Raw genomic sequence first — 27,619 nt, forward strand, 5'->3', positions numbered from 1 at the left:
AACTTACTGGAACTGAAAGAGGTCCACCTTGTGTGCAAGGCCTTCCTTCCCCTCATATGCTTACTCCATGTACAGATGTCACAGTATAACTACAGTGGTCCAGATAAACAAACAGAGGAACGAGATCTTGTCCCCTCTGCCTGGAAGCAGTCAGACTTTGGAACTTGTGTATCAGATGCCACATTATGATACAGGCTGTGTACCTTCTGGGTGTTCACAACTCATTGGCAGACAAGTTTTGCAGAAGCTTCCCTGCAGACCACAGTTCTAACCAATGTAGTTGCACAATGGGGAACTCTGCTATGGGATCTCTTTGCATCGCAGATGATCAGAAACCTTCCCATGTGTTGCTCTAGGGGAGCCCAAGACTGCAGTTTTCAATACGATGCTTTCCTGGATGGATGACCTCAGATACCCCTTTCCCTACATCCCCCTATTACAACAAGTTGTACAGAAGATCTGTTGTGACAAAGCTCCTATCCTTCTCCTAGCAACCTACTGGTCCAGACAGTTCTGGTTCACGGAACTCCTAACGATGTCCGCACACCCACCTATCAGGATCTGCCCATTTCAGGATCCCCTAACCCAGGATTGGAAAATCAAGCAACTCCCAGCCTGGGTTTTGGATGGGCATCCAGCTGTGTGATGTTCCCCTTGTGTTATCTGGACCAGTGATCTGCTAGGTCACTCCAATCCTTCACTCTAGGAGCCAGCCTTACCCTGCTCTGCTGTGAGAACCACCACTCCTGGGTTGTTCACTCACAGCCTCTAGCATGTAAGCTGCTCCCAGCTACTTGCAAGCGAATGACACTAGCCAATGCCTCCGGTCCCAGACACAACCCTAGGAACCTCTATCTTGTAGTGTCCAGTTATGCCCGCTGGATGCTGCACGCTTTTATGAGTTTGTCAATTTAACAAAGAAATTTGATATGTCAGGCATGTTATCCCAAGGGGAGTCTGACACGTTTCAAACCAAACATACTAACTATGAAAGATAGATTTTAAGTGATTATAAATCAAAGCATAACAAGTCAGATTTGGTCAAATGAAACAAAAGCAAAATGCATTCTAAGCTGATCTTTACACTTCCAGTGCCCTTACAAACTTAGATGCTTCTCACCACAAGCTGGCTGGTTGCTCTTCAGCCAGGCTCTCCTCTTTGATCAGTGCTTCAGTCGCTTGGTGGTGATGTCTGTAGATGGAGGTGGAAGAGAGAGGAAGAGCATGGTAAACATCTCTCCCTTTTATCATGTTCTTTCTTCCCTCCTGGCTTTGCCACCCACCCCCCTTTTCTGAGTCAGGTGAGCATTACTGCATCTTAGTCCCAAACTGACCAAAGGAAGTTGGGTGACTCTCTCTCGAGTCCAACAGATCCTTTGTTGATGCCTAGGCCAGTGTCCTTTGTTCTTATGAGGCTGGGCTGGGTTTGTCCCATACGTGCCCCGATGAGGTGTGAACTGCCTCTCTGCTCTTGGAGAATTTTTGCCTGGGCTTGTTTAAAGCCATGAGAACACATTTTCAGACTCATAACTATAAACAAGAAATTACAACCTATAACATTACGGTAACAACCATTACTATAATAACAATGTTCAGTACATCGTGAGCCTTCTGAAGACACTTGACATGACAAACTTTGCATTGGATACCACACAGTCATTTTACAAGGATGAATATGGGGGTGCTGGGTGTTCCCCCGAGGTACAGAGCATCACAAGGTGTCATTAGAGGAGATTTTGGAACAAATTGATAAATTAAACAGTAATAAGTCACCAGGACCAGATGGTATTCACCCAAGAGTTCTGAAGGAACTCAAATGTGAAATTGTAAAACTACTAGTCTGTAACCTATTATTTAAATGAGCTTCTGTACCAAATGACTGGAGGATAGCTAATGTGATGCTAATTTCTAAAAAGGGCTCCTGAGGTGATCCTGGCAATTACTGTATTGGGCAGACTGGTTGAAACTATAGTCAAGAACAAAACTGTCAGACACAGATGAACGTAATTTGTTGGGGGAAGCATCAACATGGTTGTTGTAAAGGGAAATCATGCCCCACCCATCTGCTAGAATTCTTTGAGGGGGTCAATAATCATGAGGGCAAGGGGTATCCAGTACCTTTGGTCTGACCCAGTATAGCCATTCTTATCAGAAATAGAATGCGTATGCTCTTCCCCTGCCTAGGAAATCCTTAACCAAAGTAGAAAAGATTCTACCGGAGCATGTTACTGGGCTAAATGACACTGCCTTGACACATTGCCAACAACATTTGCTTGATTCTGTGGGCATTCCAGTTATCCTAGACTATCTTGTCTCCTTAAAGATCTCTGGTCTGGCCCTTCACTGGCATGCACCTAGCAGCGATTTGTGCCTTCCTCCCTCTGTTGAAAGGGCGTTTTGTCTTTAATACTCCTGGCTACTGTGCAATTTATGAAGGGCTTGATCAGGACATTTCCACCCATCATTAAGGTCCCTTTGAGGTGTAGGTTTAACCTTGTTCTGTCAACACTCACATGTCCACCCTTAGAACCTATGGCAACATGTGCTATGACCCACTCATCTATAAAGGTGGCGTTATTAGTAAGGATGTAATATGTTAACCGATTAACCAATAAGCCACAGGTCCTGGCTGCCCCCCCACCCCTGAGGTCTTGGCTGCCGGCCCTGGGCTCTGCGCGGGGCTGGCAGTGGGATCCCAGGCGCCTAGGGAGGCAGTGGAGCCTAATGGTTAAATGTTTAACCAGTAAAATTTTAATAGTTTAAATGTTTACTTTTTAAAAATGTTATTTACATCCCTAGTTCTTAGTGGCCATCGCTTTGGCCAGAAGGGTCAATGAGCTAGGAGCCATGATGACAGACATTTTTACAGTATTCCACAAAGAGAATGTCTCCCCTAGGTTACATCCCAAATTCCTCCTCAGGATCGTTGTTCCACATCAATCAGCCAATACACTTGCCTCTGTTTCTGCCGAAACCCCATGCTTCTTCTGAAGACAAGAAACTTCATTCCGTTGGTGTCAGGTGCATTCTACCTGCAAAGAGCCAAACCCATTAAAAAAATCTGAGACTCCCTGTTGCTGTAGCAGAAAGAGTGCATGGGCAAGCCATATCCTCACAGAGATTTCTTAGTGGCTTTTGGGATGCATCTTAGAGTGCTACAAAATAGAAAAAATTCCTCCTCCTTGGGGATTTTACAGCTTACTTCACACACACACACGCACAAATGGCCTTTATGACATCCTTTTAGGACGTTCCACTGCAGGACATTTGCAGAGCAGCAACTTGGAGCTCTGTCCACATGTTTGAGACACACTATGCTCTAACTTGAGCTACAATGGCAGATGTAACCTTAGGAATGGCAGTACTACAAGCATTTCTGCTACCAGGTTCCTCGCACCCATCTCTAGTCTGAACACTGCTTGCCAGTCACCCACATGTGGAATATACATAAGCACCGTTACTCGAAGAAGAAATGGAGACTCCTTACTGTAACTAGATGTTTTTTGAGATGTGTGGTCCATATCCACATTCCGCTACCCGCCCTTCTTTCCCTCTGCTTTGGATCCTGTTGGATTGCAGTAAGAAGAGCAACAGGAGAAACGTTGACCCACATTGCCTCTTATACCCACAGTTGAGAGCGCAAAGGAAGCTACTGCACATGTGTCTGTTGACTCATACTGCTTTGAACAATATCTGGACTCAAGTGCATGGTCCGCATGGACCCATGTGTGAATACAGATAGGGACCGCACATCTCAAAGAACTTCCAGTTATAGTAAGTAATCCCTATTTTGTTACCAAACCCCCAGGTATATTTGTTTTCCTGATGCTTGTCAATTAATAAGGTTTGTGCTAGATATACAGCACATTTTAATAAGATCAAAGTTATGGATGCAGTATAGGGTTTCTCAAATTTTTCTTAGTGTGGACCTCATATAGACATAGAAATTGTCATATGGATGTCTTCTTCTCCTATTCACAGAACATCCCTGTTGTAACTTTCATAGAAAATTAATATCGAGAAAGTGCTTACTGCATCCTAACTGTATGTTAATGTAATTTAGAGGGTGTAAAATGGAGGAAAGCCATCTTTTTGTGGACCACCAGCAAATGTCTGGAAAACCACCAGTGGTTCCCAGATCACAGCTTGAGAATCACTAATATAATGTACAGACATATTGTGGTAAGTCCCGGATGACTGGAAAAAGGCTAATGTAGTGCCAATCTTTAAAAAAGGGAAGAAGGAGGATCCTGGGAACTACAGGCCAGTCAGCCTCACTTCAGTCCCTGGAAAAATCATGGAGCAGGTCCTCAAAGAATCAATCCTGAAGCACTTGCATGAGAGGAAAGTGATCAGGAACAGTCAGCATGGATTCACCAAGGGCAAGTCATGCCTGACTAATCTAATCGCCTTCTATGATGAGATTACTGGTTCTGTGGATGAAGGGAAAGCAGTGGATGTATTGTTTCTTGACTTTAGCAAAGCTTTTGACACGGTCTCCCACAGTATTCTTGTCAGCAAGTTAAGGAAGTATGGGCTGGATGAATGCACTACAAGGTGGGTAGAAAGCTGGCTAGATTGTCGGGCTCAACGGGTAGTTATCAATGGCTCCATGTCTAGTTGGCAGCCGGTATCAAGTGGAGTGCCCCAAGGGTCGGTCCTGGGGCCGGTTTTGTTCAATATCTTCATAAATGATCTGGAGGATGGTGTGGATTGCACTCTCAGCAAATTTGCGGATGATACTAAACTGGGAGGAGTGGTAGATACGCTGGAGGGGAGGGATAGGATACAGAAGGACCTAGACAAATTGGAGGATTGGGCCAAAAGAAATCTGATGAGGTTCAATAAGGATAAGTGCAGGGTCCTGCACTTAGGACGGAAGAACCCAATGCACAGCTACAGACTAGGGACCGAATGGCTAGGCAGCAGTTCTGCGGAAAAGGACCTAGGGGTGACAGTGGACGAGAAGCTGGATATGAGTCAGCAGTGTGCCATTGTTGCCAAGAAGGCCAATGGCATTTTGGGATGTATAAGTAGGGGCATAGCGAGCAGATCGAGGGACGTGATCGTTCCCCTCTATTCGACATTGGTGAGGCCTCATCTGGAGTACTGTGTCCAGTTTTGGGCCCCACACTTCAAGAAGGATGTGGATAAATTGGAGAGAGTCCAGCGAAGGGCAACAAAAATGATTAGGGGTCTGGAACACATGAGTTATGAGGAGAGGCTGAGGGAGCTGGGATTGTTTAGCCTGCAGAAGAGAAGAATGAGGGGGGATTTGATAGCTGCTTTCAACTACCTGAAAGGGGGTTCCAAAGAGGATGGCTCTAGACTGTTCTCAATGGTATCAGATGACAGAACGAGGAGTAATGGTCTCAAGCTGCAGTGGGGGAGGTTTAGATTGGATATTAGGAAAAACTTTTTCACTAAGAGGGTGGTGAAACACTGGAATGCGTTACCTAGGGAGGTGGTAGAATCTCCTTCCTTAGAGGTTTTTAAGGTCAGGCTTGACAAAGCCCTGGCTGGGATGATTTAACTGGGAATTGGTCCTGCTTCGAGCAGGGGGTTGGACTAGATGACCTTCTGGGGTCCCTTCCAACCCTTATATTCTATGATTCTATGGTAATTATGTTCTTCATACATGATGAGGAAGGGAGATGCATTAGTCAGTTTAGGGCAAAATTCCCTTCTCAGATCTATATAATGGATCAGGACTCTAATATTCTGCTCCAGGGATATTGGTAGGAAGCTCCTGTCCTGAGGAAAAGCAGAATCTTGGAGTCAAGATCTGTCGTGTGTCTCTGAGAGGAGAATTTTGCCCTTAATTTCTATCCAGAATTAAACCAATTATACATTTTCTTATAAGAAGGAATCTTGACATGATTAGAAGTAAAAGACTTAGTGAATGGTATTTTTGAACCTCAGGATTAGTAAGCATGACTAGTATTTTTATTTATTTTTATTTTATTTTTTATTAAAGAACATGAATGATGCTAACTGGGGAAATGCAAAATGTTTTTGCTGACTTTCTCAGTCCCAAATAAGAACATGGATTCATTTTTTTTTCTTAATTGCATGAATCAGCAAAAGTGTGGGAAGCAATGCATAACTGCATAATGTTGATTCATGTCCTACACATTAGCTGCTCAATCATGAAAAGTTAAGCTGAATGTCATGTGCGTGGGCAAATAGTTAACCAGACCAAAAGAAATTTGTTCTGTTGAAGTGGTAGTGAATAGGAGTCCTATTTTTGGAAAATCTGCTTCAGTGACTTACTGTATTGTACAGTACTTGTTACTTGGAACTAAACTCTGAATGTGTGCTATTTGGTTCCAAGTTCAAGATTAAACTTTCACCCTGGTTTCTATTCTCTACTCTTTTGGAAAGACTGTTCAAAGAATAAAAAAGTTAAGTTGAAATTTTCTAGTTAAGAAAATAGACTATAAACATTCTCTGATGTTACCATATTTTCTTTCATCCTTCACTTATCTAATTAAATGTGGATAATGGATCCATAGATCTCAATATGCGTTACAAGGGAGGATAAACATTATCTCATTTACAGATAAGGAAATAAGGCATAAAGGAATGAAACAAGCTGTTGACCTAGCCCAAGGTATAACATGGATGTCTCTCTCATAGGCCAGACTTAATTGTGAGCTTACAACTTTGTAGTTTACATACTTTTTTTGGGTGCTCAATTTCTCAACCTTAATATTACAGGAAAGCAAATTTTTTGCATTTACTTTTATATTTTATATAATTGTTCTTGATGCAAACCAGTTGGTCAAACAACCTGTGGTTCAAATAAAATCCTATTGGCATTGGTGACTGTACTTTTAAGAATCGAATAATAGATGTCAGATATGTAAAAGACTCTACCCAATCACTGGGTCCATCCAGTGATGAGCTGCCAGAATCTTAACAACCGGTTACCTATAAAAAGTTCTGATGTAAGGGATGTGCCTCTGTCCTGCCCCCTTGCCCTCCCCAGACCTGTTCTCTATCCCAGGTGCCTGCTGGTGGAGCAGGAGTCCTGCAGCCCTTCCTTCAGTGGGGTCGCTCCCGGCATGTGGGGCGGCGGCTTCCTGCAGGCAGCCGTCGGCCCGACTCCCCACCGCGGGATGTGAGTGCCCCCGAGCGGTGGAGGCTGGACAGCCCCACAGCTCAGGAGTGGGAGAGACTGGGGCGGGGCTCACCCCAGCATGCCCAAGGCAGCCCCCAGCCATGGCACCAGCTGGCGCTGCCCGGCTCCTGGGGCAGAGGAGGCTGCTGCTGCTGCCAGGGGCCTGGCATCCCAGCCCTACGCGGCTCCCAGTCACATGGTGCCTGATCTCCCTGCCCAGCGCAGCCGGTCGCGCTTCCTGGGCCGGGCAGGAAGCAGCATGGAGCTCGGCTAGCATTGGATCAGCCTCAGCGCGCAGGGCCCTGGAGTGGCTGCCCGGATGGCGGCTCAGTGTAGGTACCAGCTGCAGCGTGGCCCCTGCCCTGAGACAGGACGTGGGGCTCCGCAGCCCTTCCATAGCCCCGCGCCCCCCAAACGGTACTGCTCCATGCACCCTCCTCTAGCACCGAGCCCATTCTCCAATGAGGGCTGGCTCTAGGATTTTTGCCGCCCCAAGCAAAAAAAATTTTGGCCACCCCTGCTTTTTTTCGTGTCCCCCCCCCAGCTCCGCCCCTTCACAACCCCTTCCCCAAATCCCCGGCCCTGCCTCCTTCCCCGGGCGTGCCGCATTTTCTCTCCCCCCCCATTGCTTCCTACGGCTCCCCCCCTGCAACCTCTTGCCCTAGCTCACCTCCGCTACACCTGCTTCCCTGAACATGCCGCTGCTCCGCTTCTCCTCCTCCCTCTCAGGCAAGGGGGAGGCAGCTCATTCAGGGCAGCAGGTGGAGCGGAGGTGAGCAAGAGTGGGCGGGGAGCACAGGAACTAACGGGGGGGGTAGAGGAACCGCTCCCTGCCCCAGCTCGCCTCTGCTCCGCCGCCGCCTCCCCCGTGCGCGCTGTCGCTCGGCTTCTTCCCCCTCTCTCCCAGGCTTGCCGTGCCAAACGGGTGTTTGGCGTGCAGCAAGCCTGGGAGGGAGTGAGGAGAAGCAGAGTGGCGGCGGCATGCTCAGGGGAGCAGGTGAAGTGGAGGCTAGCTGGGGCAGCGGAAGCACATTTCTAGGGGCGTCATGGCCGATGCCGGAATGCCACCCCTAGAAATGTGCCACCCCAAGCACCTGCTTGTTTTGCTGGTGCCTAGAGCTGGCCCTGTCTCCAACAGCCCCCTTCTATAACACTGAGCCCTACACCATGCACCTGTCTAGTGCTGCGAGTTGGGGCCCCCTTGGCCTGGGGGGCTGCCCTAGCCACGGCCCAGCCTGGCTGGGACTTTCTGGGGCGGCGACTGCCTAGCCAACCCACCCCCCCATCCCCTGACCGCCCCTTCCCCCCAAACCTGGGAGCTCAGGGAGCCCTAACAACCGGTTCTAAAACTGCTTCTAAATTTAACAACTGGTTCACGGGAACCGACTCCAGCGCACCACTGGGTCCATCTGCATGTAAATTAAGAAGTGAAGATTGTTGGTATCGGGGTTAGGAGCAGAAGTCCCAATATTTTAAAATAATATTTGTAAAGCTTTTTGAAGATGCAGTATACTGTATGCTAGTATTTCCTTTTTGTGTTCTTCCTTGCTTTAGTTACAGTAGAAAAACAATGTCTGCATTGCTACAATATTTCTGATTTGTTTGGATAACATTTCAATATTACAGATAATTGAGTGAATGCAATTATTGATAGTTTTCTGGATTCCACATTCCAATCCTGTTTGTAGGACTAAGTTGCAAAAGCACTTCCCTGTTTACTTCAAATTCTTTGTTAGAGCTATGGAGAATGAGAGATTTTATTGATTATGTTCTTAGTGACCTGTGTTGTTGTTGTTTTTTGTTTTTCTTTAAATGAGGCTGCTGAAAATATTGAAGAACTATGTAATTTTTCAGATGTAGTCAACATTACTTTTCCTGACAGGAAACAAGACAATTCATTTTTCCAAAGGCAATCAGATCCAAAAGAACTGTAAATATTTACATTAACTGCCTCAGTTGGATCCTGATCTGCTAAAATCAATGGGAGTAGAATTAGGACTTTGGTGACTCACATTGACTTGAGTGGGAGGTTGGAGCAAACCGTTCCTTATTTTCCTTTTGTTTTAAAAAAAATAAGTAAATTTCATGTATTGCATCCATACGCTTTTTTTTTTTTTCTCATTTTGTTTTATTCTGGAAGCCTAAGTTAATTCTGGAGTCACTGGGTGATTTGCTGGGGAAGTAGAATTGTTCTCAAAACAGAACTTTTTCTTTCTCTCACAGCAATCACAAGTCACTTGTGAAAGAACAGAAAAAGCTAGTGTTAATTTTGGTTCTGATGTGGTTTTTATACTAATAAAAATAAGTTTTGACTTATGTCTTTTTAATATGTATGCAGTCAAATAGTGCATAGATCCACATTGTGATTGGAATGTTTTGTGTGGTCTGAAGCATTTTTCTGACCTAATTAAGAATGAAAATCTTTACAAGAACAATTTAGTTACTTTGGTACTTTGACGTCAAAGTATTGAGAGCAAGAGCATTTGGAGGATGAAAAACATTGAATACATTTGGAAAATAATCTATATTTTTCCAAATAGTTATTTTCATTTGAAAGAGACATATAAAGTTATCGACTCTTCCTCATGAGTTAAGTCTTCAGACTTCTCTTTCAGTTTCCAGCCAAACTGAGAATAACTAGATAAAAGAGAAGATTTCTTGTATTATTATTTACTATCTGTATTGAGGTAACACCTAGAAGTCCCATGTTCCTTATTGCGCTAAGCTCTGTAGAAGCAGAGGGGGGAAAAAACCATGGTTCCTGCATACAAGAGCTTCTGATCTAATTTTGCTCTTTTTTACCTTCCATGGTGCCAAGAGTCTTTTTTTCTCTTTGTTTCGGTTAGGCAGATAAATAGATATCTGTGCTATTTTAAATACTAATATGGTCACCATCAGCTCACAATCTTTAATAGAGTTATCCTCATGACGCCCAATTCTGTCAAGTCCTAGGTCAGTGCCTTAACCTTTGGACCATCCTCTCTCCTCGGGTAGAAAGTAGAGAATGAAATAGGGGTGGGGGACAATGGTAACCTGGATGACTTGATTAGTTTTTTTTTTTTTTTTTCTGGAACGTGAATTCTACTTATTTAGGGTTCAAGTTCTGCAGCTGCTGTTGATGGTGAGTAGTGCCTTATTTCTGAGAGACAGCATGGCCTAGTGGATAGAACACCACACTGGTCCTCAGAGTCTAGTCTAGGCTTTGCCTCCGGCCTGTTGTGTGACCTTGGGCAAGTCACTTCTTCACTCTGTGCCTCCGCTTTTCCCATATGTAAATTGGGGATAATGAAAGTGACCTCTCTCAGCATCGAGGGATGAAAAGCGCTATATAAGAGCTTATTTATTTCTTATAAATAGTCCCACTGAAATCAATGAGGCCATTCACAAAAGGCCAGTCTTTGGCCCATCTTTTCTGCCAACACAAGACAGTAAGGAGATATAAATACTCCATAATCCACAGCACTTCCTACCCCTCTCATGGGTAGCAGTGTGTGAGAGATAAGTGACCATGGAATTGCTCCAGTCTCTCCTACACAGGTGAGCAGGGAGTGGGCAGAGCCTTCGATCCTCTCCTTTTTCCCCAACATATGAGCCATCACATGAGCTGAAGTACTAGGGAAGATAATCTGTAACAGGCACAGGGCCGCTGCAGATAATATCTTCCACTGGAGCAAGGGGGGAGCCAAGAAACAAAGTATGAATCTGAGCCTCAGTATGGTTCTCAGTCCACTCCTTGAACAGAAAAAATCTGCATTGCTCATTGCTTAGGGCTCGTTGCAATGCCATAATCTATCCTAAAGCAAGGTGCTACTCAGTGTTTGTATAAAGGTGGCAGAATAAGGTTCGAAGGGGTTTTCTGGTAGTTGAATTATATATAAAATATCTCCTGAAAAATGTTTACTCACTGCCATTGGAGTGAATAGCAATAGTTCCTTTGATTTTAATGGGATCAGGGTAGGACCTTGGATACTGAAACATTAGGTCTCATGCTTATTGTATGCATATATTGCTAAGGAAATGTTTTTCCTTATTTTAATTCATTCCACCTATGGTGATTTGGGAAACTTCTTACAAAGATTTTGTTCTATTCCTGAATTTATTAATGTTTTTATTTTGTAGCCCTTGGTATTTCCTTTAATATGTTAGATATTTGTTATTCAATCCAAATATCAATAAAACAATTAAGAATGAAAATTTTGTGATTCATTATTCATATACTCTCGCTATAGGGCTCCCACTGTTGAAAATAGCTGCCCCAGTCTGAATGCCTGCTTAAGTCACCCTTCATAGACAGGTTTCAGAGTAGCAGCCATGTTAGTCTGTATTCGCAAAAAGAAAAGGAGTACCTGTGGCACCTTAGAGACTAACAAATTTATTTGAGCATAAGCTTTTGTGAGCTACAGCTCACTTCATCAGATGCATTCATAGACACTGTCTTTGTAACATGAATCTTGCTTTAATACACAGGATCCGTGGTTCCTAATTATGGCCTTACAGAGAGAACAAACTGTGCTTGAAATATTTATTTCCTCTCTGCAGAAATTTCAACTTTAGAGATATTAAAAAAATACAATGAAACAAAACCAAACAAACCCCAAATGCTATACAGCAAGATTTATCTCTCAGAGGGAGTTCTATAGTTGGGTGAACAAGGCTCACAATTAGTCATTAACCAGACCATGTTCAATAGTTGGAGTAGGCACAATGGTGTTTTTGACATTCACATACTTGGTGTGGGCAGATTCTTCACTTCCCAGCCCCACTCCCTACAACCTTTCTTATAGCCTTACCGGCTGTCTCTCAGCAGTCATTCTACAGCTCACGTGCACAGCACTCTCTCTCTCTCTCCAAGGGGCAGGCTTGCTTGGAAAATAATCTGCTTCCCTCTTTTCTTTCATGAATTAGGGTATACTTACTAGCTCATACCTGTTGCACCCTTAGCAATAAAGAATCTTGGTATGACTGCAACTGTGATTCACTCTGTGTTTTAAAGGGCTGCCGTGTAAAATATGGTCTGTGCCGTTGTCAAGTTTGTAGAAATGGCCCTTTTGGTGGAAATGGAAAACTTGGCAGTTTGTGTAATGGCCTGTGCAGGAGGCAGTCCTGTAGTTGAGTGTCTGATTGCCCCTCACAGTTTTGGAGACACTTGTACAGCTCCTGTTTCTGTGGCCTTCCTTCTGTTGCACAAGTAAGTTTTTGGATGAGATTTTTTTATGAAGTGCTCACATGATATATTTGCCTAGAATCAATATGGAGGGATTTTCCTGTGCTGGAAACCCACACAGGACACAGAAACACCATACTCCCAGCTGAAAAATGGTGGTACATTTAAACCATGTGTGGGCAATCTTTTTGGTCTGAGGCCCACATCTGGGAATAGAAATTATATGATGGACCATGAATGCTCAAAAAATAGGGTTTGGGGTGCAGGCTCTGGGGTGGGGCAAGAAATGAGGAGTTCAGGGTGTGGGAGGGGGCTCCAGGCTGGGATACGCGGGGGGGAGGGGGTGAAGGCTCCAGCTGGGGGATGCAGGTTCTGGGGTAGGGCTGGGGATGAGGAGTTTGGGATGTAGGCAGTGCTCTGGGCTGGGATCAAGGGGTTTGGAGGGTGGGAGAGGGATCAGGGCTGGGGCAGGAGGTTGGGGCGTGGGGAGACTCAGGGGTGCAGGCTCCGAGCAGTGCTTACCTCAATCGGCTTCTGGAAGCATCGGCATGTCCCTTCTCCAGCTCCTATGCAGAGGTGCAGTGAGGCGGCTCTGCACGCTGCCCCATCCGCAGGCACTGCCCCTGCGGCTCCCATTGGAGCGCCTGAGGGCGCCATTGGAGTGCGTAGGAGCCGGAGGGGGGCCATGCCGCTGCTACCGGGAGCTAAGTGGTGCGGCCCCCAACCCTGCTCCCTGGCTGGAGCACCGGAGTGCCAGAGCGGGGCAAGCCCCAGATCCCGCTCCCCAGTAGGAGCTCACTGCCAAGGTTATGCCAAAATTTGAGAGCTTTCTCAAGCAGTAAGATAAACGTGTTCATTAAGCTGTACTACTGGATAGCGTGAGGATTCACCAGTGATCATCCTGACATAGTTATGAGAGGGAATTGGTCCACAGAAAGCAATGGTGACTTTCTTTCAGTGTCCTTTGGGCAAGACTTGCAATGGTTGGATTTTTGTTACCCTGCCAAGTAGCACTTACTGCTATCAGGGTTTTAGTCTTTTCAATACCAGGAAATCAGACCTTTTCACAAAGAGGTTAGTTAGCCTTCATAAAACCTTAAGGCATGAAGGGCAAGTGCTCAGCACCTCTGAAATTTAGGCCACACTGGGTGTCTTTCATGGTCAAAGCCATGAGATACAGGGTTTACCTTCAGGATGTAACTAGTTATTACGTGTTTCATCTTTGGAAATGTGAGTCCAGTTACTACTCAAGCTAAAAAGAAATGGAAAAATAACCCTATCAAGTGCTTTAGATTGAATTGGGGTTGGAATTCCCACCTTGTTGCCTTGTGATAGGAGGCTATCCTTGGACATCATTCCAGCATCCTATTGCTTTAAACCAACTGTCTCAAACTTCATTGCACCACGACCCGTTTCGGACCATAACAATTACTACACAACCCCTGGAGGGTTGAGCCTGAGCTCTGCTGCCCTGGGGGCATGGGGGAGCCAAAGCCGAAGCCTAAGGGCTTCACCCCCACCGCCCATGGCTGAAGCCGAAGTCCGAGCCTTGTTGCCCAGGATGGGGGGCTTGGGCTTCACTTTTGGCCCTGGGCCTGAGCAAGTCTAATGCCAGCCCTCGTGACTCCATTAAAACGGGGTCGGGACCCACTTTAGGGTCCTGACCCACAGTTTGAGAACAGCTGCTTTAAACCATCTTGGTAGCTTTCTGACTCCACTTTCCTGTCAGATGGTTCTGCTTATGTTGACAGAGAACTCTCTCAATGAGCAATCATTGTCCTGGGATGTCCAGACAACACAGCAAAAAAGGCTTGCTGTCCTTAGCCCTTTTTGTTGTTGTTTTGGTTTGGTTTTTTTTGTAGAGTATGGCTTTTGGTTTTGCCACCTGTGGGTCCTTAAGGGGTGTTCCATGACTATAGATGGTTTGACCTTAGGTAGGTGGGGAGGGAATTGTTTGTTTTGCTGAGGGAGTCATTTGAACCCAAAATACAATCTCTCTCTTGTATGACTATGGATGGAACATCAGGCTCTGCATCCAAAATCCAAATTGCACAAAAACATAAAACAAAATTTTTAATGTGTGGAAGGAAAGTCAAATTATTGTAAAGATATATCTATCGGGGTCATAAGACATTCTTCCACGAGCAGCTGCATCTTCTATGGATAACTGCAGGGTCCAGTGGCTAGTGTACTAGCCTAGGATTTGGGAGATGTGGATCCAAGTCCCTGCTCTGCCACAGACTTCCTGTGTGGTTTGGGGCAAGTCAGAGTTTCTCTGCATCTCTGTACAATGGGGCACTTCCTACCTCACAGAGGTGTTGTGAGGGATTAAAGATTGCAAGGTACTCAGGTATCAAGGCAAAGGGGACTATGTAAGTATCTTAGTTAAGTAGAGTGTTGTTTTAGCTGTGTCGGTCCCAGGATATTGGAGAGAGAAGGCATGTGAGGTAATATTACCTCACCCACCTTGTTTCTTAGATAAACGGAGACCACTATAAATTCTAATGAGAAATATCAAAATGGCAGTGGTATTAAAAACTTCCTCAGCTTAGTTCTTTACATTTTTACTAATATTTGGCTGGGAGGACACACATCATTTAAAAAACTATTGTAACCACTGGAATTAAGCTGTATGTATACATATATGGAAAAGAACATACAGTAATCTGTTGGAGGCCTTCTAGTTAGCATTTTTAGCGTATTTGACAAAAAATATTCAGAGATACAGGGTTTACCTTCAGGATGTAACTCATTATTACGTGTTTCATCTTTGGAAATGTGAGTTCCAGTTACTACTCAAGCTAAAAAGAAATAGAAAAATAACCCTATCAAGTAACCATAACTCTCTTCCTTTATTTCACATGGTAATTTTGGTGGGGGAAAAAATGCATTCCTGATGACACCATTTGAAAGTTTAATAAGCATGCCTTTCTTTTCCACAGAAATATATGGGCGTGAGAGAGGTTTGAGGAGAGACAGGGTGGGGAAATGTTTCCTTTATATTTTAAGGGAAAACACACTTCCTTCTTAATGGATAGATGTTGTGTATGGATGTCAACCCTCTTCAGCCTTAAGCACCAAATGACTTAATAAATATCTATGACTTGATTGAGAATTAGTAATGATGGGTAAAACGCAAAGCAACTGAGAAGAGTGTTTCTTTCATGTAGAAATGTGAATGCTTATCTGACTTCTCTGAATACTTTGAGACTGCCAGCAGCTTCCCTCCTAAATCTATAACAGTATGGCAAGTACACTCAGGAACATTTTATACGTACCAGCTAGGTCTACACACACCAAGTAATGCACAACATGTTAGTGCATGTATAAATCACAGCCCTGTACAGTGCGCTACCTCACCATGTAGACAAGCCCTTTGACTTTCCATACTTTTATAGACTCTGAAGACTTTCCCACTCCTTGCATTGTGGGATGATCTAGGCCCAAACCCTGTGAAATCCTTTCCACTCACTGCTTTCTTGAATGAACCAGAAATGGGCCTCTTGGGACTGGGACTCAGGAAACCTGGGTTCCCATCCTGACTCTGCCACTGACTTGTTGTGTAATCTTGGGAAAGTCACTTCACTCCTGTCTGCCTCTGTTTACCCTCTTTCCCTTTGACTGTCTTATCGGTTTAGACTGGAAGCTCTCTAGGGCAGATCTGTCTCTTACCATAGCGTCTAGGACAATGAAGCCCAGTTGGGCCATGTAAGCGTTGCTATAATACAAACAATAATAATGTTTTGGGAAGAGAGAAAAGGCTCTCTCATATTCTGGGATTTTTCTCTTCCATGGTGCACTCTGGGTCAAAATGTGGGGGTGATCCAGAGAATCTTGTTACACTTAAGTCATTGAGAACATTAGGCCCACTGGAGTGCATAGTAGTTGTATTGCACAAGAGAGGAGGGTGATCAGGTTGCCTTTAGAAGCTCAGGCTGGAAGTGGGATACCCAGACACGCTTCTTGTTCCATTCCTTTCCTAAAGGTAAATAGAGGTAGAGGGGGGGCTTAATCAATTTTTTCACACTTTCCAGAAAAGTTGAGTTTAAAAGGGGTTTTTTGTTAGAACTTTTTAAAGAAGTCCAGAAAAAAATGGTTCTGTTTAAGTCAACAACTTGAACAAAAACTAGGGAAAGACAGTCAAAGTGGTAAAATGCAATGGTTGTTACTTCTCAAGGTGAACAAAGGCAGCCTTATCTGGCACTGCAAATTATTACTGCAAGGTCAACATAAGTTAGTTATTTGTTGCAAGGAAAAAGATACATCAATGTGGTGTTTGCTAACAAGCAAGTTAACTCCATGGTGTTGGGACTGGTGATTTTTGGATGTTAACTGCCAAGTGGAAAATGAATTGTCATGCCTTTATGAGTATTTTAGCACTCCTGACCCTGTGTGTGATGGGAGAAAGGATTTTACAAAAGGGCTTGGCACCCATAGTTTGGGGGCAGATTTTCAAAGCATGTAGGCACTGAAACATGCTCAGTTTATCAAATGAACTTCAGTGTTACAGTGGGAGCTAGCAGTACTGGGCACTTTTGAAAATCTGGCTCTCGTTTAGGTGCCCAAATGAGAGCTGAGCTCTTCAGAAAATCTGACCACAATTGTGAATGCTGAGCACAAGAAAATCAGGCTCCAGGGCCTTTTGCTCCCCCTCTCTTGTCCGAAGACGTTAACGATGGTATTCGATGGCTTAAGTATGAGACTCTGCTAAATCAAAAAGCAGACTCGCTAAATCTAGAAACAATGCTTACCTTCAAAAAATGTGCTTTCTTGCAGAGGTATTCGTTCTGTTAAAGGAACAGAAAATTAGTGGACACAGCAGTATGGAGGCAGAGGATTTCCCTCCCCCACCACCTGAAGGTAACTGGAATATTCCAGCTTTTTAGTTACTCACAGTGTGACAGATATATCCCCTCCCCACTAATCACTCCCAAAATCTTTAGTCAATTTGATCTTTTTTTTCTTTTTCTCCCCAGGTGTTTTTGTTGTACATGTTGGCATTATCCTCATGAACATATTCTGTGTTTGTTCTTTAACCATTATTCCTCAGCCATTCTTCAGGGGTTATGTATATTTAAGGCCTAATTGCTGGCGCATTATGTCGGATTCTTTCCAATGATTTCTGTGAGCATGGGATCAAGAATGAAGTTTCATTTTTAACAGTCTCTCCATTGCTATGAATTTCCTCATCTGTTGATCTGATTTCTGAGCTCTGCCAGTTACTGTCTCCAATATGAGGTGTTAAAAGTTGATTAGACTGATACACAATTATTGTATACTCAGAAATGTCCTCTTCGAGGACTCTCACTTTGTTGTGGTGAAGGGGCTTGTGTGTTCCAGTGATCCTCAGAGCTGAGTTGTTGGGAGCTTCATGTTCCTGGGAGGATCTCCCAAGGCAAACAGATCTGAAGGGAGGTCCCAGACAAAGCACAGTCCAATCCCCCAAGTCCTCAATGATGGATCAGGCGGAAGGGGGATCTCCACAGCTGTGAAAGCGGATGAAGGCTGCAGCAAGTGGAGATCCATAGTCATCTTGGACTTTCTCTGCCACTGGGCCCCAGACCTCCAACTTGTCATGACTGTGAGGTTGCTGTAGGTGCACCAGCTTCCCCATGTTAAACAAAATCATGCACAAGCTTCTACCATGGGAAATAACATCTCTCCAATCTTCCAAGCCCTGTGGTGACAGGGACAGATTAGTGAATTTGGTAGTCCATAGCCATGAATCTGCACACAGGCGGTGGTAGTTAGATGGTCATCTGGCACCTGGACTGAGACAGGGGTGCAGTTCGGCAGCTACTATCGCGACTGAGCAGTCCTGTTTAGGCTCCCCTCTGTTCACCCTGCATGGGGAGAGGGCTAGAAAAGGTGCTGTAAACCTAGGCTGTCTCATACACTCCTGGGTGGATTACCACGTCCAGTGGGATCATTCTGCCTTCGGTCAAAGCTATAAAAAGACAGTGACTTTTGCTATATGGAATGTTCGCCCTCGAAGCTGAAAAGAGTGAGAGAGGAGGAAGGAAAAAGAAATAGCTTTCTCCTGGTAGGCCGCTGGCCTGCCAAAAAGCGTCTGTATCTACTGTGGGCGGATTTGTGGTTCCAGGATCGGACCCTGAGTCATCTCAGGACCCATATGTACATCCACGGTAGAGATCTCAAATTGAGGGATTGCCAATCAATCACTCAGAAATGCGTCAGTGCTGGTTTGATTTGGATATAAACTTTTCTTTTTGTTAGTATTATTAAAAGTAAAAATGGAAATAATTTACATAGCGCCTTCAACGTGCATAGCTCTTTAGAACATGCAATAGGACAAGTTTCCTACCTCAAAGATCTTGGGGACCAATTCTGTCCTTGAGCCTGTCTGATCTATGATTCTTGTGGTCTAACGGGGGCTGCTGTAATGTGGCCTAATGGAAGCTGAGGGAGACTTCCCTAGGTGCAGAGACTACATTTGCCCTCTGACAAGACCTGGCACAGGGGGCGTGCAAAGGCGGAGCAAGGAATGGGAGAGGATGGGGCTGTCCACTATAGCATGGACCACTATGGAAGATTCTGGGTGCTCCAGATTGTGGAGCAGTCTATAGGAAGTTCTTGCAGGTCTCTGGCTGCTTTGATTTATTCTGAGGGGTAGAGTAGCCCAGAATCCTGAGATCTCAAAGATGGCATTACATACAAAGCTACCTTTGCCCCTCCCTCTCCCATTGGTCTGTGTATACTGTGCTGGAGAGAGAATTCACCTTTAGGCTTTTTCTGTTTCATTTGTGGATTTATGGTGAGCACAGTAAGGTATGTAGGCACTTGTGTCCATTATGCACCATTTGCATCTTGACAGGACAGCCAGAGGAGTGAGTTTCTACATTGTTTCCCTAGTTAGCATCTCCATCTTGTTTCTTCCCTGAGTTATTTAACTATTTGTATATGTAACTATTTCAGATTGTCTGAATCTTTCTCTTTTATATATATTACATTAAAACTTCATTTTACTTCATACCAGCTGAGAAGATTCTCCAGCAGTGTAGATTTTCTATCACTGACCATTTTAAAACCGAAATTGGATGTTTTTCTAAAAGCTGTGCTCTAGGAATTATTTTGAGAAAGTTTGATGGCCTGTGTTATACAGAAGGTCAGACTGGATGATCACAATGGTCCCTTCTGGCCTTGGAATCTGTGAATCTATAAACATTTTCCAGTTGCCATAAACATTAAAAATCACTTGTCTTGGTTTTGTTGAGTGATGACTATGTAGGAACATAGGAATTCCCATTCTGAATCAGAGCAGTGCTTCATCTAGCCTAGTATCCTATCTATGACAGTGTTGCATACCAGATGCTTTAGAGAAAGGTGAAAAAACTCTGCAGTTATGGAATAACATGCCCATAAGGAAAGATTTCATCTGGCCCCACTATTTTGAGGTTGACTTTTTGCCTTGAAGCATGAGGGTTTAGATCCTTCCAAAATGCACACGCTCTCTCTCCCTCTCTCTTAAATCCTTGCTATTATTGCTCTGGATGTGACTCTTGGTTTTGTTTAGTGATGAATTATGAGCATTGGCAGGATATCCAGTTACTATAGAAAGATGAAAAAAATCCCTTTATCAGACTGCTCATATCTAACGAATGTACGTTAGCAGGGAAAAGGCCCATTCTGCACATGGGCTGAGCCTATTATTGAACAAAGAGATCTAGTAAAATAATTGTAGTTGTGGCATCTAAGGCTCCGATTAGCGAAGCATTTTAGCCCATGTGTTACTTTAAGCATGTGCGCCAATGGGTCTACTTATGTACTTAAAGTTAAGCACATGCTGGAGTGCTTTGTTGAGTCAGGACCTAACTTCTGACTCACATTTTAGACAGATAACAGCAAATTTTAGTTCCTTTATTTACTGAGATCCGACTTATTTAAAATGTGCCAAGATGTTGCTCTAGACCCTACTTTTACTGACACTGTTGCCAATGAACATAAAACCCCTGTTCCGAAGAGCTTACAGTCTAAAGATTCCTGAAGCTAGAGTACTTTTTAATTAATGTGGTGATTTATATGAGCTCCAGGATGTGAATGACTTTAATGAACGCACAGATTTGAATTTACTAATGATTTCTTGCTTGAGAAAACCCGATACTAATAGAAGGCCTGGAAGTTAGATTACAGGAAAGATTCTATGATGCTGAATACAATAGGAAATCTCAGTAATTGCCCTAAAATGCCCTTGTTTTCCAGCTCAGACACCAGTGTTGCTAAGAAGATATAGTGACCTGTGCCTCACGGGGGAGAATACATGTGTTATAGGATGACTGTTTCTCTTATGACTGGGCTCATGGGATCTTTCCCCCCAAAGTGTTCATAGCAGGAGACAGTCATGAATTTGGGTGCTGGGAAGGTTATATCTGAGTTTCTTTTGGATACTGATCTAAATATTGATGATGGTTAATTGGGGAAAAGAAACTCAAATAAAAAGTTCTCTTTAAGCAATTGGGTCAAAATTTTCAAACTTGGGAGCTGAACTTTAGGCACCTAAATCCATATTTAGGCACCTGAATGAAATTGACCTGACTTTCAGAAACACAGTCCCTGTAGAATGTATTTGAGAGTGCTCAGGCCCCTCCTTTAAGATCTCTAAATGAAGATGCAGGTGCCTAACTGAAGCGTGTGATTCTGGCTCCTATCCTAGGCAGCCAGGATACAGGGCTAGGTGGACCATGGATCTGATGCAGCATGGCAAACCTTGTGATTTTTTTTAACACTAATGACCTTTGTAAAATGTTAGCCTTATTTTCCCAACTCCCTTTCTTCCCCTTTTCTATACTGGAATCTTTAGGGTGGCATTTTTGCTCCTCCTACCCTCTTGTTCCATGCTAACCTTGCTATGTTTTTGCTCTGTCCCATCAAAACCCACATGTTATTCGCTCTCCTGTTCACATTGCAGCTACTAGAATGGCATGACTCGAATATCATGGGGTGCAGGGCAAGAAGGTGGGCTCTCAAGATGTTCCCTGCCACTTGCTAAGGAGATATATGGGGAGGAACTGAAGTCCACGCTTAGCAAACTGGACGTCTCTCTCCCCTTCCCTCTGCTGATTAGTTGGGGAGGTGGCTAAGTCCCCCTGCCCAAACTCATGTGGCTGAGAGGTGGAGGTAAGGCCTGTGGTCAACATGTAAACCCCTCTCTCTGGCTCTGGATGGACATAGACACACAACAGCAGCACAAAGGGAGCTAGAAACATTGAACAGATGAGCACATTGCTAGGATGCTGAGCAGGGGTGGCACTGAGATCCATGCTGTGCATTGACTCCAGTGGCCTCTGGTACATGGTGGTATTCTTTCTCGGAGGATCCACAGCCATCTTAAAGTCCTGAACTATAGTCTAAGGGCAAAATTGTTAGAGGAGGGGAAAAAAATCTAAGTAAGTCAATAGATATTACTCAGCATCTCTGTCTGCCACCCCCACAAATGCAGCCTGAGATTTGAAAGTTATCTGGATTCTTTCCTGTTGATGGGAGGCAGCATGATCTGCAGTGCAAGGCTGGGCATCAGGTGTCTTGAATTCTATTCCTGGCTCTGCCCCTGACTTCCTGTGTAGCCCTGGACAAGTAACTTCACCATGTCTCTCTACCTCAGCATCTCCATGTGTAAAATAGGTTAGCAATATTATCCCCATCTTCCTTGTGGGGGTGATAGGAGGGTGAATTACAGTTGTCATGTCAATGCAAAGTATGATTGTTTTAGGATTTGTCTACCTGGTGCATTAGTCTGCACCAGAAGGGTGTAAATTGTAGGGTGCATTAGCATGTCACACACTAACACTGACATGTTAATGTTGTACTGTTTGAAACAAGATTACATTAACACCGCTTAGGGAACTTTTAGTGCATGCCAGCAGGGGCCATCCGGGCCAGTTAGTGCACAATACACTAGTGCACATTAGAATTCACATACTTCTCCACACGTTACGTTAATCCACACCAGAAGTCCTTACGCAGAGTGGGCAGTAACTCTGTCCCAACTGAGGCATATTATAGGCATGTTTAAGAGGCAGCTGAGGTCTACAGGAGGAACAATATCTGGGAAAATGGTGCATGTGTTTCCTTCATCTCCTCCTCCCTTTATTGTGCTCATACAACATAACTAACTGTAGCAAACACATGCTGCTGAATTTCGTGTGTGTGTGTAATACTGACATTCCATTCATGCAACAATTTAATTTCATGGTGACAAGTTTACATCGGTTAACTCCCACAGAGCAAATGGAGGCACTGCAGAAAATTTTAAAAGATGGTTGTTGTCATGCTCCCTTACCCCTCCCAAGTGACTTGACTTTTTTAAAAGTGATTCTCCTTTGAGGCACAAACATCTGGAATTCCCCAGTATTTGTTTTTGTTCATTTTCAGTGGGCATATGTATTAGCAGGAAGAGATTGAAAAAGGACTCTTATTTAAAAAAAAAAAAAAAAAAAGGCAAAACCAAAAAAACCTGGCACTTGTGAGCTCGGATACTGCCAGCCCATGTTCACTGCTCTCATATATGTGTGCTCATGCATGCATATACAAGAGGTGGAACATTACTTTTAATATTTGTTGATTCATTTGAGACAATAATTAAAATATACTGGTGGCCTCCCCACCAGCAGAGACGAGACTTTAAAGATTAAGCATTAAGGGTAAACAAAGACCATGTACAATGCACTATTATGTTTCTTATTAATTACTGTAGCCAAGTATGTGCTCCACACCCATCTGGACAGTGAAGGGACATGTTGTGGAATGCAGACACTGCGGTAGTTGCCAGGCCTGGAAGGAAAGACTTGCAGCCAGAGAAACAGATGGACTGGTGATTTCTGCGCACTGCATTTCTCCCTGTAGCTGTGCTTTCTTCACACTGACCAGCAAGGACTTGGGTCTGGTTGCTCTGATGCCATCTATTTTGTATTTGTTTATGGTACTGTGTTGAAAAGGGTATTACTTCTCCTACTACCCTGTCACAAAGGTTTTTTCTTCCTACCCACATGGGAACAGTCCTTTTGACCCTGTGAACTGGGATCGCCTCTGCTACTTGCCCTTCCCTCTGGGAGGAATTAGAGATATGTATAGGGACCCTGTTGCGAAGGAAACTGGCCTGCCTGCTTCCTCAGCAGGAATGGGTACCAGAAAAATTGTTGCCTGCCTGAAGGAGAAAAATCATCGATTTGTTTTTAACAGACCTTTTTTGGTGTTTGTTTCCTCACCTTTTATTTGGTTGCTACCTCTTATTCCTGGGGCAAGGTAGCATCCCTCATCAGTGCCAGATTCAGAACATATTGAAATCTATGGGAGTCTTTGGATCAAGCCCTCAATACTTTGCGCTAATCAGAGTTGTCTTAAAAATAAATCATCCTAACCAAATAGTGTAGCTGCAGAGCAGCAAGATAGGCTGCTTAGTAGCAATTAGCTTTGTCAGATTGCTCTTAAAAAATTTCTCTTTAGTTGTATTAAAACTCCAGAACCATGCCTATATAGTGCGTTCTTTTGTTCCTTAAATATCTGTTTAAAACTGCGTTGAAATTTCATGTTTAGTGTAAAAGCTCTCCAGTTGAATGTATTCTTCTTCTGCATTTCCTTACTTCAACTGTTCTGTGCTATTGTAGTGAGCTTTTAAGCAGCTGCCACGCTTTGCTCCAGAGATGGCTGTATGTCATTGCCAGATGAAGTGAATTCCATACTGTTTACAATATGCACTGTGAGATTAAAGGTGCTGTGTATATATATCATTATTCATTTACCTTGTTTCAGTTCCAGAAATATCATATTATTCAACTGGCAGCATCAAGAAATATTTTTATTAAACTTGTGTTGTGAATGACACTGAAACGAGGCAGTTAAACTGGAGTTTTCATAATATTGGTAAGAAAATCAATTGATATGTGTCTTGTGATTTGGTTTATGAAGGTTAGTGGCTGTGAGATAAGTGGGCCCATATTTCATGTTAAAACAGAATAAGTCAGCATTACCATGCTTGCTTTGGGCGTTTTAATAAGATCATTGCCTAAATTAAACTGCAATCATAAAGGGAGTTGGTCTTTGGCTATGCTGCATTGTTTGTAAGAGGCGTCTGTTTTCAGCAGACAGTTAGAAATGATGGTAAAAAATTAAGCCAAGATTGGAGAAGAATGAGAACAGAATATGAATTGTAGTTATGAATAGTCCTTTGTTTCGGAAGCTGTTTGCAGCTTGATGTCTGAATCCCATTTAGAATAGAAAAACTTAAAAGATCACATTACTCTCAATAAATAACAGGAAAGATAAATCAGTTAAAGTAAGGATCAATTAATTAATTGAACAGTACATTCAGGGTCTCTAAGTGCAGTAAAAATATTTAGATGGTCAGCAAAACATCTGCAAATTTACGTCACCCCAGACGTGTGTTTCCTCTAATCAAGTGAGTTAAGAAAGACAAAAAGAAATTTGCAAAGTAAAGATTTACTTCCAAATACAATATTTAAAATACAATATTTACAACCCTCGCCCACTCCACCCCTTTGAAAGAAGCCAGCAAACCAGTCACTACTCATTTGTGACTTGGAAACTTATCAGATATGGACCATTCATTAATACTGCAATAAGAAAGGCTAGCTTGTCCATTTTGATGTTTCCTGATATCTCTCTGCTAAATAATTTTTAATTGATATCTTTAATCCGAGTGAATCTTTGTACTGCTCCGTAATGTGCTATTGTTGCCTGACTGAACTTGAGTGAACTAAATATGCTGGAACAAGTCTCAGAGATCTGAATTGAAATCTGTTTGACTTCATGAGACCAAAGAAAGGCTGATAAACATTAATAATAGGGGAAAAGAAGATGAACTCATGTCTGGCCTGGGTAGAATTATAATTAATTTGTTTTTGAAATGAAAAGGGAATATATTTATAAAGGGAAATTTTATTGATTTGTGTATTCATGGGAGAATGTTAAAAGATATTTCTGACATTTGAAGTCCAACAGCGAAATCAGAGTACAGTTGAACCTTGATTTTTATTAACCAGACTTAGAAGAACCATTTATCCTGACTGAAAAAAAATTGCATAACAGATATGATGTTGCCGAAGAACAAATTGACATTCCTTTACATTCTGATGCCCTCAAAACATTGGGAATTACTTTGCAATTGTTTCCAGGACAAGAAGAAAGTGATACAGGGTCCTGTGCTGAAAGGTATACACTGTACCTACTGTAATTTTAAGGTGTTCAATTTTATGAGCTTTTCTATTTTTATGAACTCCTCAATCCCCAATTAGTTGGTAAAACCGGCATCCTACTGTATAAGGGGAAGCTGAGCTTACCTCCCTCCCGTACTTTGGGGCACATAACCAGGACTCATTGGCAGGAGGCAGAGCAGATGGTTTTGCAATAGGCAATAATTTTTTTTCTGCTATACTGTAGGTCCAGGTCAATATTTCAGTATTCCATAACTAAGTCTAGGACCAATCAAGTGGTGCTTTCTGTAGAATTTGCATAGACACGGTTATATGTCTTATGTGGTGTTGTTATGATTTTTCTCTCTAGGTATAAGATTGTCATTTAAAGCTTCTTTGAGTTAAGCTGAAGATGGTAGCTGAACTATTGAATGAGGCATTTGTTGGTGCTGTTTTCCTGACACCAGAGAGGAAATAAAATACGTGGGCCTTTTAAGGATGGCTGAGGAAAAAGTAGACAACTGCATGAGTAGTAGAGCTTCTCAACATTTTCCCATCTAACCCTTTTTTATGATGGAAACTCAAGTTTTTGGTGAATCCGAAATTTTTACAGTCTGCTTTCCTCAATGTTGTGTTTTGCTGTTTTTAATCATAAAACCCAAACCCTGATTGATTTAATTTTAGATGAATTGGGGGGGGGGGGATTCATTTGCATCAAAACTTTCTGCAGGATCAAAAAAAACATTTCTCAGCCAGCTCTCTTGGATACAGATTCTCAGAGATGGTTAGGCTAAATTCTCCTCCAAACAATACCAAACAAGCTGTTGTGAACATGGGGACAACTGAATTGCCCCTGGGGTTGCAGACATGGTTATGAACATACAGAATATTCCAGCATACTGAATTTTTTTAGCCAACAAACAATTTTGACAAAAAATGGCTTTGTGTCTAGACAGACCTCTTTAATGGAAAAATTTTATTTTTGGTGAAATTTTGCCAAAAGTGTATGTTAAAAAGTGATCCCCTCCCCATTTTTACTTCTGTATAGAAAATCTAATTTTTAGTGGGGAAATTAGAACAAATGAAAAAAATTAAACCTTTTTTTGAAGTTTTCTTAGAAAAATAATTGGTATTTTTGGATCAGCTCTACAAAATGCTATGTAACAGTAAATGTTAAGTGAAATTCAAGGTTGAGGATGTCTACTTGTGTCTGTGTTTTTCAGTAGATATACAAAGTAAGATCAGGGTGTGGTGAAATCATTTCAAAGTGTACACCTTCAATCAAAGAGGCAGTGGGTGTTGTAACACTAAATTTCCTTTTTCATTGATGTATAGTTACAATGTTAACATTATTGTAAAGGCAGAACATTCCTCCCCTGCCTTGTGGGAAAGAAGAGGGGAAGGTAACGTTTTACAATTTACTGGACACTTAGATGGGGAAGATGAGAAATAAACAAAATTTTGAGTATGATTAAAGCCAAAGCAGAGGTGAGAAGTCTGGTGAATGGAGTCTGAAAATGTATCCCTCTTTCCCCCTCTTCCTTCCCAATTTCTGTGGCTTACCACCCCAAAGCAATTTTTAAATCTCTGGTAGATTCTGTACAGAGAGAAACTGGATATACTCCAGACCACTATCAAAACTTTTGAGGTCATTTCAAGCACAGTCTACCAAATATGATTGTCTGGACAAACCAATGGGAGAATATACAGATACTTGAGAGCAGGTTGCAGTGCTGAAGAAGCAGATTGAGAGGATATGGTCTTTACTAAGTGTCTTACTGCAATGGTTTGGCCCAAAGTAATTTTTTTTCTTTGTTTGCATTGTGATAACTTATAGGCAGAAGCTAGATTTAAAAAAAAAAAAATTCAGAGAGAAAGAACAGGCTTTACAGGTGATATGCTGAGATAGTATCCAAAACATGAAACCTCAAGAGATGGCATTTCTTGAACAGCTACCTGCTTACACTTTCACATAAACAGAACTAGCAAAGCCATCTGTATTGGTATCCCCAGTGATTCACAGTAATATTAAAGCTACTAAAAAAATTACCATGTAGACCGTGAATCAGCAAGATATTTAAACACTACCCACTTTTAAGCTACGAATAGTCCCATTTGAACTAGTGCTTAAAGTTAAAGTGCATGTTTAGGCACTTGGATAAATCA

The 27,619-nt window shown here is 42.9% G+C and overlaps 1 protein-coding gene across 4 annotated transcripts in view; it reads left to right on the top strand.

The window, feature by feature from the left end:
• Window positions 1-27,619, top strand: part of ARHGEF10 (Rho guanine nucleotide exchange factor 10) — a 193,365-nt gene that overhangs the window by 9,792 nt on the left and 155,954 nt on the right. For all 4 annotated transcript variants that reach the window (XM_048845332.2, XM_048845331.2, XM_048845334.2 and 1 more), the window contains exon 2: window positions 17,064-17,147. In XM_048845332.2, coding sequence (XP_048701289.1) covers window positions 17,111-17,147 — 37 coding nt within the window. In that variant the 5' untranslated portion in view covers window positions 17,064-17,110. The remainder of the gene's footprint in view (window positions 1-17,063; window positions 17,148-27,619) is intronic.

Source organism: Caretta caretta, chromosome 3 (assembly GCF_965140235.1).
Source record: "Caretta caretta isolate rCarCar2 chromosome 3, rCarCar1.hap1, whole genome shotgun sequence".
Lineage (NCBI taxonomy): Eukaryota > Metazoa > Chordata > Testudines > Cheloniidae > Caretta > Caretta caretta.